Below are 12,454 nucleotides of genomic sequence, written 5' to 3'. Positions count from 1 at the left end.
GTGCTTGTCCCTACACCCCATAGCATATTAGAACATAGATTCTGGGGCCATGTGTGAACGAGCCTGTTGTCACTCCAAAGTCCACATTATTGGAATATTCTTATACTCTGGGTGGATTCAGATCACAGTTTTCCCCTCCTTCCGAGCTCTGGGAAACATCCAGATTAGTTAGTCAGGAATACATACTGTTGAACTCAATGAGACAAGTTAGTCGTGACTAACGTCCCATTCATTCGAGTGAGACAAGTTCATCATGATTAACTTAGTCTGGATATCGCCCATTGACCTTTGCAGTCACCAAATGACAAGTATCAAGTAGCTGTAGGCTATCTGAAATAGTCCAGTGCACGATAAAATTAGTAAGCTGCAGAAAGTCTTTGAGAAATTTCACTTGTCTTGATGGGCTTCCCTTGAAAATGTTGAGCCGTTGCCCTGGGCAGGAACCCTGACGTTAACTCCAAGTTTCATCTGTTCAAAATATTGGTGCCAATGCTAGTTTGCATCTGCCTCTCCTTGGACAAGCTGCTCAACCAGGGTATAATAGGCTGCCCAACCTGGGATAACTGCAGACTTCATCACTTGCTGTAGCAATCTAATTCCACTTGATTCTCATCGCATGGCTACTGCAAATGACAGCACTATTGAGGGAGGGAAGCCTGATTCATCCCAATCTGGCCATTACTTATAGGAGAAGGGTAGCTAATATACACCCCAGGATCCCCTCCTAGTCTTCAAATTATAAGAGGAAAGGTGAGCTAATTATGATAAAGAGGCTCTGAAATAAATCCAAAATTACCATGCCTTAACTCCCCTCAGTTTTGGCCAAATCACACCTTCCATAGTCTTTAAAAAAAAAAAAAGTAGTTAACTGGACCATCACAAAAGTAAGGGGAGGGGCCCCCTTAATTCAAGTACTACCCCCATTGGCAAGGGGAATCCTATTTATTTCAAAGCAGGCAGCAGAGATGTATGTTTATTATTTGTTGAGGTGCAAGAGATTCAGTTGATAAAGCCCGAGGAAGGACTCCAAATGCTGTACCTGGAGTGAGAAAAGTCCTCTAACTAGGCAGAATTAGAAGCCAGAGTCAAACTCTAGAGCTGTCTCATGATGATCACAGCACGGGTTCAAGTAGGAAGCCAATGGAAAGTACTTGTCAATCAGCCAAGAAGAAGACAAAAGGAGAAGAGGCACTCAAGATCCTTGCTGATGAGATCATTGGAAAGACCATCTGTCAGGGATGTTAAATGACCTCCAAGGTTCCTTCCAACTTGGAAATTTGATGATGTCTCTTTTATCCTCGCAAAGTGTGGTGTGGTGAATCGTTTGAATCGTTGATTCCACAATCAGTGATCGGAATAAACTATTTGAGCTGCAACTTCTCCCACCCTGAGTCTTAATCTTCGGTTCTCTAATCGCCACACCACACGTCTCCCTCATTCCTGTGTAGGGATGCCCTGAAGATTCTGCACATGATCAGGAACTGTGGACATATTTAGATTAATACAAAGTGGATTGGGGTCTTATTTCAGAGGAGAACTGAACAGGAACTCAGCACATGCTCAGAGTGAAGGGTACGCAGGAGCATACCTTCAAAAACTATCTCATTTCTTTCTGTCCCTCACAGTGGGGGCTGGCTGCTATCCTGAATGAGGATTTTGCTGGGGGGAAGTCACTTCTGGAAAGCCAGCTGCTGTGCTGAAGAAAAAGATGCTCCTGACAATTTTGGAGGCGATTTGAAAGTTCAGGAGAAATTAATTAGAATTCAGCCCCAGTTTCTCCCCTTGGGAAATTTCTGAGAATGGAGAGGGCTTCAGAGAATAGTTGAAGGCATTTCACTAGGGCCCAGGATACTTGACGCTTGCACAGGAACTCAAGGGAACCTATTTGCTAAGAATATCCTCTCTTCCTGTGTTTCAGGAGTTTGACAGCAGGAGAAGCCACATTCCCAGGGCAAAAGGTTTTCTCTTCCATGTGCTCTCATGTGCTTCTCTTTCACATGCTCTCTACAAGTAGGGAAACCAAGACAGCCAAGTGTATTGTCTTCCTAGAGGAGGCATTCAGAGACTTCTGGTCTGGCTTGGCCGGGCCTTGCCATCGGCCATGTTCATCATGTTTCTGACAAAGCCCTCCAGCAGGGGTGAACAAACCTGGCCCTCCGGTGGCTGCTGAACTACAACTCCCATCATCATCAGTCACAATAAAGCCGGCCCTACCGCCTACCTTCTTAAGTTAGGATTCTGAACCAACTTTTTTGTAAAGTTAAAATAATTACCTTCTGATCCCATGACAACCAGATCAGAAAGGAAGGAAGACTAACATTGGTTTCTATCCCATTTCTCCCTAGTTTCATTTATTTGCCTGCAGGCTTTGTTCCTTTGTCATAAAACAAGCTCTCTCTCTCTCTCTCTCTCTGCTATAATATAGGACTGGGCTGGGTTTTATGCTGCATGAGCCAGACCTGTACACTGCTTTGCTCCCATGCTCTGTAAAAGTTATCAGGTATGGGGATTCCCTGGGCTCCAGGGAATATCTGGTTTGCTTGACTGAATGCCCCAAACCTTCGCCCTATTCAGGCATTACGTTGTACAGGCATGCAGGTTTCTATACATATGTGCATGTGTTTGTATGAATGGCTGTACATGTGTTAATTTTAAATGTAATCCTGGGTACAGGTCACTCAAATGAATGGAATTAAAGCCTGATTAAGACACAGTGCTGTCTGTACACTCGTACATGTGTCTGTGTGAATGACGGTACCTGTGCTTATGTCAAGGGTGAAGCTGCATACAGGCCCTTCAAATGCATGGTACTTCTGTACCTGCTTTCAGCATAACATGTGAATGACTGTACATGTGTACACCATACACTCATCATACGGATGCTGAACATAATGTGTGAATGGGCCTCTAAAGTTCCTCTTATTTTCTCTTATTTTGGGATGCCTAAACTTGGTGGGATTTGCCATCTGCTGCCTGCTATGAAATGAACTGTGATGCCCACGGCCATGAGAATTGTGTGCGCACGTGTGCCTATTTGCCAAAATATATCTGAGACTCCAGATTGGGGAGACTGAATCCACCCTGTGAGACACAATTTTTTTTTTAATTAGAAGGACCACTCTTCACGGTAATATTCATTATTCAGTATACCACTTGAAGCAATTCATACTCCCTAGCTTTACTACCATTTTTAAATATTATGTTCCAACAGATATGAAACTTGCATTTTAAGTTTTCCAAGGTTTCCTCTACTACTGTCAACAAACTTGACATTTTAGTTATCCCCAAAAAAACATACATACAAAAGACAAGCAAAGCATATCCACATTGCAATCATTAATGTAGTTATTAACTCTCTTTCTCCCCAAATAAAATGGTGTGACTACAAGAGAGGAATACTATATAGTCACATTTTTTAAAAGGGGGACATCTTGACCTCCTCTGCAGATTGGCATAATCCAAAGAGAAGCCCCTTCATTTCCCTAATGACGGTCCTTGATACCATTAAGGCAGTTCAGGTGCATTGGCATTCTACAATGATTGGGCATCAGCCTGTCATGGACACTGGGACCAAAATTATGGTGACATATTTCTTGTTCTCTGTATTTTCTTCAGCTGGGACTGGATTCCATTCTCATTTAGGAAAAGTGGGGCAAGGGACTGGGATGAAAAAGAAGCAGTAAAAGGTACTAAATAAGTAGATGGTAACTTTATTCTGCAAGGCCTGATACAGTTCTAGTGGATTCTTGCTGGGGCAGGATATAATTCCCAGTAGAGAATCAGAATAGATTTGTCTCTGGAGAAGAGGACATACTCAAAATGCACCAGGCCTGAGAGAATACAGTTACAGGTAGCCCTCAATACCTGTGGTCCTGGCACCTGTGGTTTCGTGTATCTGTGGACAGGTCTTAGAGACCTGGTTTCTTTATCCGTGGTACAAACATAGGCTATATATGTGGTCGCTGAGGGGCCGGAAATGACTTCCAGTGTCACTTCCGGCCGCCATTTTACAACATGGAGCCATTTTGAGGCTCTTTCTATTTTAAAAAACAACACATTTTCTGTGTGAATGTTCACCAAAAATGTGGCCAATCTGGAGCTTTCTGGGGCATTTCTGGAGCCATGAAGAGCAAGGTATTGTTCATTTCTACTCCTATTTATTTCCCTTCCCACTTTTATGGTATTGTTTATGTGTATAGGAACCTAACCGCTAGAATCCCATAGGGGTAAGGTTCCTTTATTCATGGTTTCCATACTCATGGTTATAGGGAAGAATGGAACCCCCTTAAATAATGAGAGCCATCTCTATCATCCACTTATTCAGCACCTTTGGGTTTTCTGATGCTATATCATTCCCACTGCCCCTTTTTTACTTTTCTGTAATCAATTGTACCCAACTGGCCATATTTCCTCTCTGAAAGTATAGTTGACTCCGTGTCTGGACACAGATTATGCATGGGCAGGAGGTGTAGAAGTGGACTATTGTAGCCTCCACTATGCAGATAATAACTTGCATTGAGATCCACATTGATCCCATGTGTGTTGACCTCACTCAAGTCACAGCACATCGGGCCAAGTTTTCATTACAAGTTATTTGCAAGCCCGTGAGAGTCCAGATCTCACTTCCCTGTTCTGCCAGCTGGATAACTCGTGCATGCCCAAGTCCTTTGAGATTCTGAGATTCAGGCAGTGTACATTTCAAGTGAAGAGGAGAGCTTGTGGTAGCAAGTATGAATTGTCCCCTTTGCTAAGCAGGTTCTGCCCTGGTTTGCATCTAAATGGAAGGCTACACGTGTGAGCACTGGAAGATATTCTCCTTAGGGGATGGGGCCGCTCTGGGAGAAGCATCTGAGGTCCCTCGCAGCATCTCCAAAACAGGGCTGAGAAAGACTCCTGCCTGCAACCTTGAAGAAGCCGCTGTCAGTCTGTGTAGACCAGGACTGCTCAACTTCGCCCGTCCTGCAGATGTTGGCCTACAATTCCCATAATCCCTGGCTGTTGGCCACTGTGGCTGGGGATGATGGGAGTTGTAGTTCAAAAACAGCTGGAGGGGGAGCCTAAGTTGAGCAGGCCTGATGTAAACAATACTGAGCCGGGTGGACCAAGTGTCTGTCTCAGTATAAAGCAGCTTCCTATGTTCCTCTGCTTTTTTATAGACCTATAGACAGATATAGAAAAGCAGCCATTTCCCAGCAATGCAGACTACGGGTTCCCAACCTAGGGGCCTCTAGACGTTGCTGAACTACAACTCCCATCATCCCCAGTTACAATCAACAGCATCTATAAGGCCCCAAGTCTAGACTAAAACTCTCTCTCTCTCTCGTTCTAGAAATATTAAAAACAATTCAAAAGGGTTCGCATACTGAAAAGTTTAACTAACCAGGAAAACACCTGCACTTCTATAGTTGGGAACAACCACACTTGATCAAGTAATTACTCCAGAGGATTTTAGTTTATATTACTCACTTCCATTTTGAGAAGATAATATATACCTATTCTAACAAGCTTGAACTAATTTCACAAAATGAGGAAGACAATTATCAGAGAAGGAGAAAGAGTCGGCAGACAACACTTGATGATATTTAAAAACGGGAAGCAATATTACCATTTAACTGGTGGCAGTTTATCATGGTTAAAATGATTCCCCTTTAAAGGATTCAAAATGAGGCCAATGAATTTCATGCTGTTTGGGAAACCAACCAAAAAAAGCCCAATAGGTATTTTCTGTCAAAGTGGATACTTAAAGGTTTTCTACAGTTGCTTCCACTTATTCATATCAAATAGTTTAAACAAATAACACATTTCCACAGGTGTATTTTCAACTGCTTACCTTGGAGCCGCGCTCATTAAAAATAATTTCAACATCTAAGATTTTACCAAATTGCTGTAAAGAGAAGAAAAAGTCACATGAGCACATTAAAAATCAAATCAAATCAGCGAGGACCATTTAAACCTACACCACACGAAGATTCCTGTGATTTTTTATATCACAGGAAAATATATCCACATTCTGAAAAGCAGTGAATTAAAAACATATCAGAGAATCTGAATAATCCAGAGCCTGCTCTAGGTGGGGTTGCATTACCCCCGAAGGACCAGGTTCACAGTTTTGGGGTGCTCATCGATCCTGCATAGTCACTAGAGGCCCAAGTGGCCTCTGGGGCTCAGAGTGATAAAAGTGCCTTTTATCAGCTTCAGCGACACCAGACACTATGACTTTGCCCACAAAATGCTCAGCCTGCCCAGTCTATGGGAGGAGAGCTGGTCTTGTGGTAGCAAGCATGACATGTCCCCATTGCTAAGCAGGGTCTACCCTGGCTTGCATCTGAATGGGAGACTACATGTGTGAGCAGTGTAAGATCGACCCCTTCAGGGATGGAGCCGCTCTGGGAAGAGCATCTACTTGCAGAAGGTTCCAAGTTCCCTCCCTGGCAGCCTCTCCAAGATACGGCTGAGAGAGACTCCTGCTTGCAGTCTTGGAGAAGCCGCTGCCAGTCTGGGTAGACAAAACTAAGCTACATGGACCAAGGGTCTGATTCGGCAGACGGGAACCTCCTGTCTTCCTATGTTGAACCAGAACACAGAGAAAATCCCATGTCAGCAGACTCTAGTTCTTGCCTTGGTGAGGTAGTGGAGAAATCAACCTCGGTTTTAGAACAAGTGCTGTTTTTAACTCAGTAGAAATCAAAGCACATTGATCTGTTTTAATCAAGCAGCATGGTGCTGCCCAGGGCTAAGCAAGGGCACTGAGCTAAGCAAAGGGCTCCAAGCTAAGCAAAGGGTTCAGAGCTAAGCAAAGGGCACTGAGCTAAGCAAAGGGCTCCAAGCTAAGCCAAGGGCTCCAAGCTAAGCAAAGGGCACTGAGCTAAGCAAAGGGCACTAAGCTAAACAAAGGGCACTAAGCTAAGCATAGGGCTCCGAGCTAAGCATAGGGCTCCAAGCTAAGCAAAGAGTTCAGAGCTAAGCAAAGGGCTCCGAGCTAAGCAAAGGGCACTAAGCTAAGCAAAGGGCTCCGAGCAAAGCATTGGGCTCCAAGCTAAGCAAAGAGTTCAGAGCTAAGCAAAGGGCACTGAGCTAAGCAAAGGGCTCTGAGCTAAGGAAAGGGTTCAGAGCTAAGCAAAGGGCACTGATACTCTAGAGTACCACTTACTATGAACAAGCCAGAGAGATTCCACCCCACCATCTTTTTAACATGACACATTTTCACAGTGTGCCATTTTCCAATACATCCACTCATGCTATCATGTTTGCCTAGACCATGTGTCATTAACGTACTATAATATATTACAGGTCACCACAAAGAAAACAGTACTCACCCCAAACATTTGTCTGAGATCTGGGTCTCGGAATCTGAAGGGTATATTTGAGACATGGAGCCGTTTGGGCTGTGATTTGTTTTCTGTGTTTTCAGAGGATTGTGTCTGTTGCTGGCCATCAGTCTGTGCTGCATCGTCTGTCTGCTAAAAGAATTGGGGTGGGGGGGGAGGATTAATCAGGCTTCCAGCACTGTTCCAGTATCTTGGCAGTTACTACACTACACTACACTACACTACACTACACTACACTACACTACACTACACTACACTACACTACACTGAATATTTACATAGAAATGGATGGATGGATGGATGGATGGATGGATGGATGGATGGATGGATGGATGGATGAATGAATGAATGAATGAAATGGCTCCCTGTCCCCAAAGGGCTCACCATCTAAAAAAGAAACATAAGATAGACACCAGCAACAGACCCTGGAGGGATGCTGTGCTGGGGATGGATAGGGCCAGTTGCTCTCCTCCTGCTAAATAAAGAGAATCAGTACTTTTAAAAGGTGCCTCTTTTCTCAGTTAGCAGGGGTAGTTCAATTCAGTTCTCCAGAAATACAAAAGGATTAACAATAAATAATCAGATGATGGATCTAGAATATGCAGAAGAGGACTTCTTCCCATGTACTGCCCTCCATCATTAAGACTGGGCTTCAGATGCCAGACTTCCTAGGGGTTAGGCCCACCTTTCACTTGGAAGATTGCATCATTTTGTTATTTATTCAATATTATGTATTTTTTTTTTTAAAAAAAATCTGTCTTATCACCAAAGCCTCAAAGCAACTTTACAATGACAAGATTTAAGCAGTGAAATAAAAAGGACAGGCATTTTATATGACCCATAAAAGCTGTAGAAGGAAAAGAAACAGGAAATCATCATCATCATCGTTCGTCTGCTGCCCCATGTTCTCTGGGCGGCTGACAACACAATGTTAAAACATGAGATAAAAGCACACATTAAATCATAAGAAACCACAAAAAGGGGAGGAGGAAAATACAGAATACAATATAAAACAATATTTAAGAGATGTTTCTAAAAATCAGTTAAAATCAGATCAACATTTAAAACTCAAAAGGCCTGAGTGAACAGAAAGGTCTTCACCTGGCATCTAAAAGAACAAAGTGATGAAGCCAGGTGAACCTCACTGGGGAGGTTATTCCATAAATGGGGTGCCACCACTGAAAAGGCCCTCTCCCTGGTAGCCACCTGCCTCACTTCGTAGGATCAGGGCACTTGGAGGAGAGCCTCCGAAGATCTTAAGGTCTGGGGCAAGGCACTCTCCCAGGTTTGACAAGACGTATTTTGAAATGTTTGACAAAACATATTTAAAACATCAGTGATCAGCAAAAGTAATTCAAAGGGTCTCAGATATTAAAAGCCATTAGCAGTACCTAGGGATGTTTCCTCAGAAGTAACTCCCTCTGTGCTCAGTGGGGCTTACTCCCAGGTAAGTCTGCACAGGATTGCATCCAAAAGGCCTAAGAGAACAGGATCAATTTTGCAGGTGCCATAAAGAGAATAAGGGATGTGCCAGTGCATATGTCTGAGGTAGCAGATCCACAGGCCACATGTCCCCACAACAACGGGTACAAGCTGCAGTGTTCCCTCTAACAGTGATTCCCAGATGTTGTTGACTACAACTCCCATAACCCCCTGCCAATGGCCATTGCTTCTAGGGATGCTGGGAGTAGTAGTGAACAATATCTGTGGATCCTTGTTAGATTAAACAGTGTACAGCTGCCTGTCTTACCTCAGAAGGTGAGGGCACCAAGAGATGGGACTCCAAAAACATTCTAAATTGGTGGGCAGATTTATATAGAACAAGGTTCCCGACCATGACTCTCTCTCTCCAAGTTGCCGATGGACTACAACTCCCATCTACCCCAGTCACATGTCCAAAGGTATGATGGGAGTTGTAGTGCAGCAATGGTCTTGGGTAGTCCCGACCCAAGACCGGGAACTTCTGATGTAGACCTTTGCACACTCATATTAAAATGTCCGCTCTGATCGTAAGAAGTAGCGAGATTTTGCTTCCAAACCATGAAAGCAATTAATTTCATTATGTCATCTGAAAATTAAAATCAATCATCTTTTGTAAAACAGACTGTTAAGAAAGCTCTGGGCTGTTTTGTTTTTGTTTTCTTTAAAAAAGGAAAGAAAAAAGAAATCCACAAGAATACGGAATGACTAATTAGTCATACTGTAGAATATGTATATATACAAGTTTGTGGGTGAGAACATTTCTGAAAATGCATGAACTTAATTTGCTGGCACAATTAATGGTGTTCGGCCAGAGGGCCGTTTGGGGTGGGGTGACACGGAAGAGCCCTTCAGGGTTTTGGGGGGCCAGAGGTTTGGTAATGGCCACCGTTAGGACGAGACGCTGTTGCAGCAAGGTGTTTCCAAATCTTGCTGGGGAACCTGGTTGTCATTTCAGGTATCCTGGTTGCCATCATCCAGTAGCTGTACACAAATAGCCACTCCAAAATCCATCCCTGACCAAATACATCCCCATAGAGAGAGCATCCCTCTGCAGGCCAAGTCATCTGGACCACATCTTTCAGTGGGAAGACGTTTAATCTAGTTGCCTAGGTAACGTGGGGTAGCTTGCTGGGTAGGGTGGGAAGAGAGGAGTCTATCGCCATGGCAATGTGCTTCTTTCTTTATCCCCCTCTGCCCCCCACCCCATATCAAGAGCATCTACTGAAACACTAGAGAAAAGGGAGACCCAATTTTGCTACCTGAAAATGAAGCTGGAACTGTTTTCTCATAGTCTAAGTTCTATTTTTTTTACCAGAAAGAAAAATTATGATCCTTGTTCACACTTTTTTAACAGAAACCACGTAAGATGTCACGTTTTAACAACAAACAAACACAACAACAACAACAATAATAATAGAATACTTGCTCAGTAATATCTGCTGCGAAGGAAAAGATATTTCTCCCAATTAAATCAATACAAGGACATTGTTTACCATAAAGGCTATGGAAAGGCCTTCTGGAAAGGTTTATTTAGAATGCCAATTTCTCTATTTTTGCCTAATTCCATACCCTAAGCTACCAACAAGGTTTCCAGTGACTAGCTACTTTAGAGCTGGTCTTGTAGTGGGGGAGAGCTGGTCTTGTAGTAGCAAGTATGAATTGTCTCCTTTGCTAAGCATGGGTTTGCCCTAGTTGGCACTTGGATAGAAATCTTTATGTGTGAGCTCTCTATGAGATGCCCCTTAGGGGATGGGGCCACTCTGGGAAAAGGACATACATACTTGCATGCAGAAGGTTCCGAGTTCCCTCCTGGCTTCTCCAAGATAGGGCTGAGAGAGACTCCTGCCTGCAACCTTGGAGAAGCCGCTGCCAGTCTGCGTAGACAATACTGAGCTAGATAGACCAAGGATCTGACTCAATATATGGCAGCTTCTTATGTGCCTTACATCAAAGCAGGATTTAAAAATGGATGAACCAAAGATTTCTGATGTCCTGGATGTGGCTCGCTCATGGACTCTGGAAAAGAGCCAGTGAGCAAACAGGTGACAGAGGCAACCTCTAATCACCATCCCCTCCAATCACCAATTATCTGAGCTTCCAGCTCAGAGAGAGCGTGGGCAGGTGAAGGGGTCTGTGCTTCAGGGATCGTGGCCATTCCAAACTCATGCAGGAGGACAAAAGCCTCACCCATGGGTCTTCCCACCCCCTGCCATGAATAACCAACTCCTAGGAAAGAGGACTTAGTTCAGAAGGGTTTGGTTCTTTCGTCTGGACATTTTAAAAAGCCTTGGGCTTTTTAAAAAGAGCTTAAAACTGACTTGTTTAGGGAGGCTTCTTTATGTGTTTCAGTACAGCTTGATGGGTTTTTCATCTTAATTGAGTTTGTTTTGATGGTTCTTATTCTAGACTGTGTTGTATTTGTTTTATTGTGTTAAATTTCATATTATAATTTCTTGTTTACACAGACAGACAGGTGTTATTGACTGGTTTGTTTTATCCAGACATCGAGTCCTTCCCAAGGACCTGGGATGGCTGAATTTTATTATCAATACTGTTATTATTATTATTATAGATATTGTCACAAAATATAGGCTGTTCCCAGTAAAGTTGCTTTTTTCATTGGTTGATGGTGATTTCTGTGGCCCCTATGGTGTTGAGGTGCTCTTCAAGGTCTTTTGGAATTGCATCCAGGGTGCCAATTACTACTGGGATTATTTTGGTCTTTTTCTGCCACAGCCTTTCAATTTCAATTTATAGATCTTTGTATTTTGTTATTTTTCTTTCTTTCTTTTTCTTCTACTCTGCTATCCCCTGGTATTGCTGTGTCGATTATTTTCATTCATTTCATTCATTCATTTCATTCATTCAATGACTTGTTTTTCTTTTTTCTCGATTACAGTTATATCTGGTGTGGCAGATGTTTGTCTGTTTGTAGTTGAAAGTCCCACAATATTTTTGCATCTTCATTTTCTACACTTTTTCAATTTTATGGTCCCACCAATTTTTGGCTACAAGTAGCTTGTATTTTTTGCAGATGTTCCAGTGTATCATCCCTGCTACCTTGTCATGCCTTTTTTTGGTAGTCAGTCTGTGCAATCTTCTTACAACAGCAGATTAGGTCGTCCACTGTTTCATCTGCTTCTTTACAGAGGCGGCACTTGATATTTGTTGTTGATTTTTCTACTTATTTGTTGATGATGATGATGATTTCTTGTTTACACAGTCAGACAGGTGTTATTGACTGGTTTGTTTTATCCAGACATCGAGCTATTGTTGTTGTTGTTTACTGTTGTGAGCCACCTGGAGCAGTATTGTACTGGAGGTGGGATATAAATATTCTAAATAAATAAATCATTAAATATGATGATGATGATGATGATGATAGGGAAGATCAGAGCCTCACCCACTGGCCATGCTCCCAATGTTAGGATGCATTTTGGCCATAAGACCTAGTGTTATACATGTGTCCAGGTGCCTCTTTATATAAAAACATAGGAAGCTGCCATATACGGAGTCAGACCATTAATCCATCTAGCTCAGCATTGTCTGCACGGACTGGCAGCGGCTTCTCCAAGGTTGCAGGCAGGAGTCTCTCTCAGCCCTATCTTGGAGATGCTGCCAGGGAGGGAACTCGGGACCTTCTG

The 12,454-nt window shown here is 43.1% G+C and overlaps 1 protein-coding gene across 23 annotated transcripts in view; it reads right to left on the bottom strand.

Annotated features, from left to right (window-relative positions):
- The window catches only part of RBFOX1 (RNA binding fox-1 homolog 1), a 1,664,339-nt gene that overhangs the window by 116,547 nt on the left and 1,535,338 nt on the right, over window positions 1–12,454 (bottom strand). For 21 of the 23 annotated variants that reach the window (XM_053276046.1, XM_053276045.1, XM_053276047.1 and 18 more), the window contains 2 exons: window positions 7,317–7,460; window positions 5,831–5,884 (listed from right to left, as the gene is read on the bottom strand). In XM_053276046.1, coding sequence (XP_053132021.1) covers window positions 5,831–5,884; window positions 7,317–7,460 — 198 coding nt within the window. The remainder of the gene's footprint in view (window positions 1–5,830; window positions 5,885–7,316; window positions 7,461–12,454) is intronic. The other 2 variants (XM_053276061.1, XM_053276038.1) reach the window with 1 other exon arrangement.

Source organism: Hemicordylus capensis, chromosome 13 (assembly GCF_027244095.1).
Source record: "Hemicordylus capensis ecotype Gifberg chromosome 13, rHemCap1.1.pri, whole genome shotgun sequence".
Classification (NCBI taxonomy): Eukaryota; Metazoa; Chordata; class Lepidosauria; order Squamata; family Cordylidae; genus Hemicordylus; species Hemicordylus capensis.
Note: the sequence above shows the minus strand (reverse complement) of the source record. Positions and strands in the feature narration are given on the sequence as shown.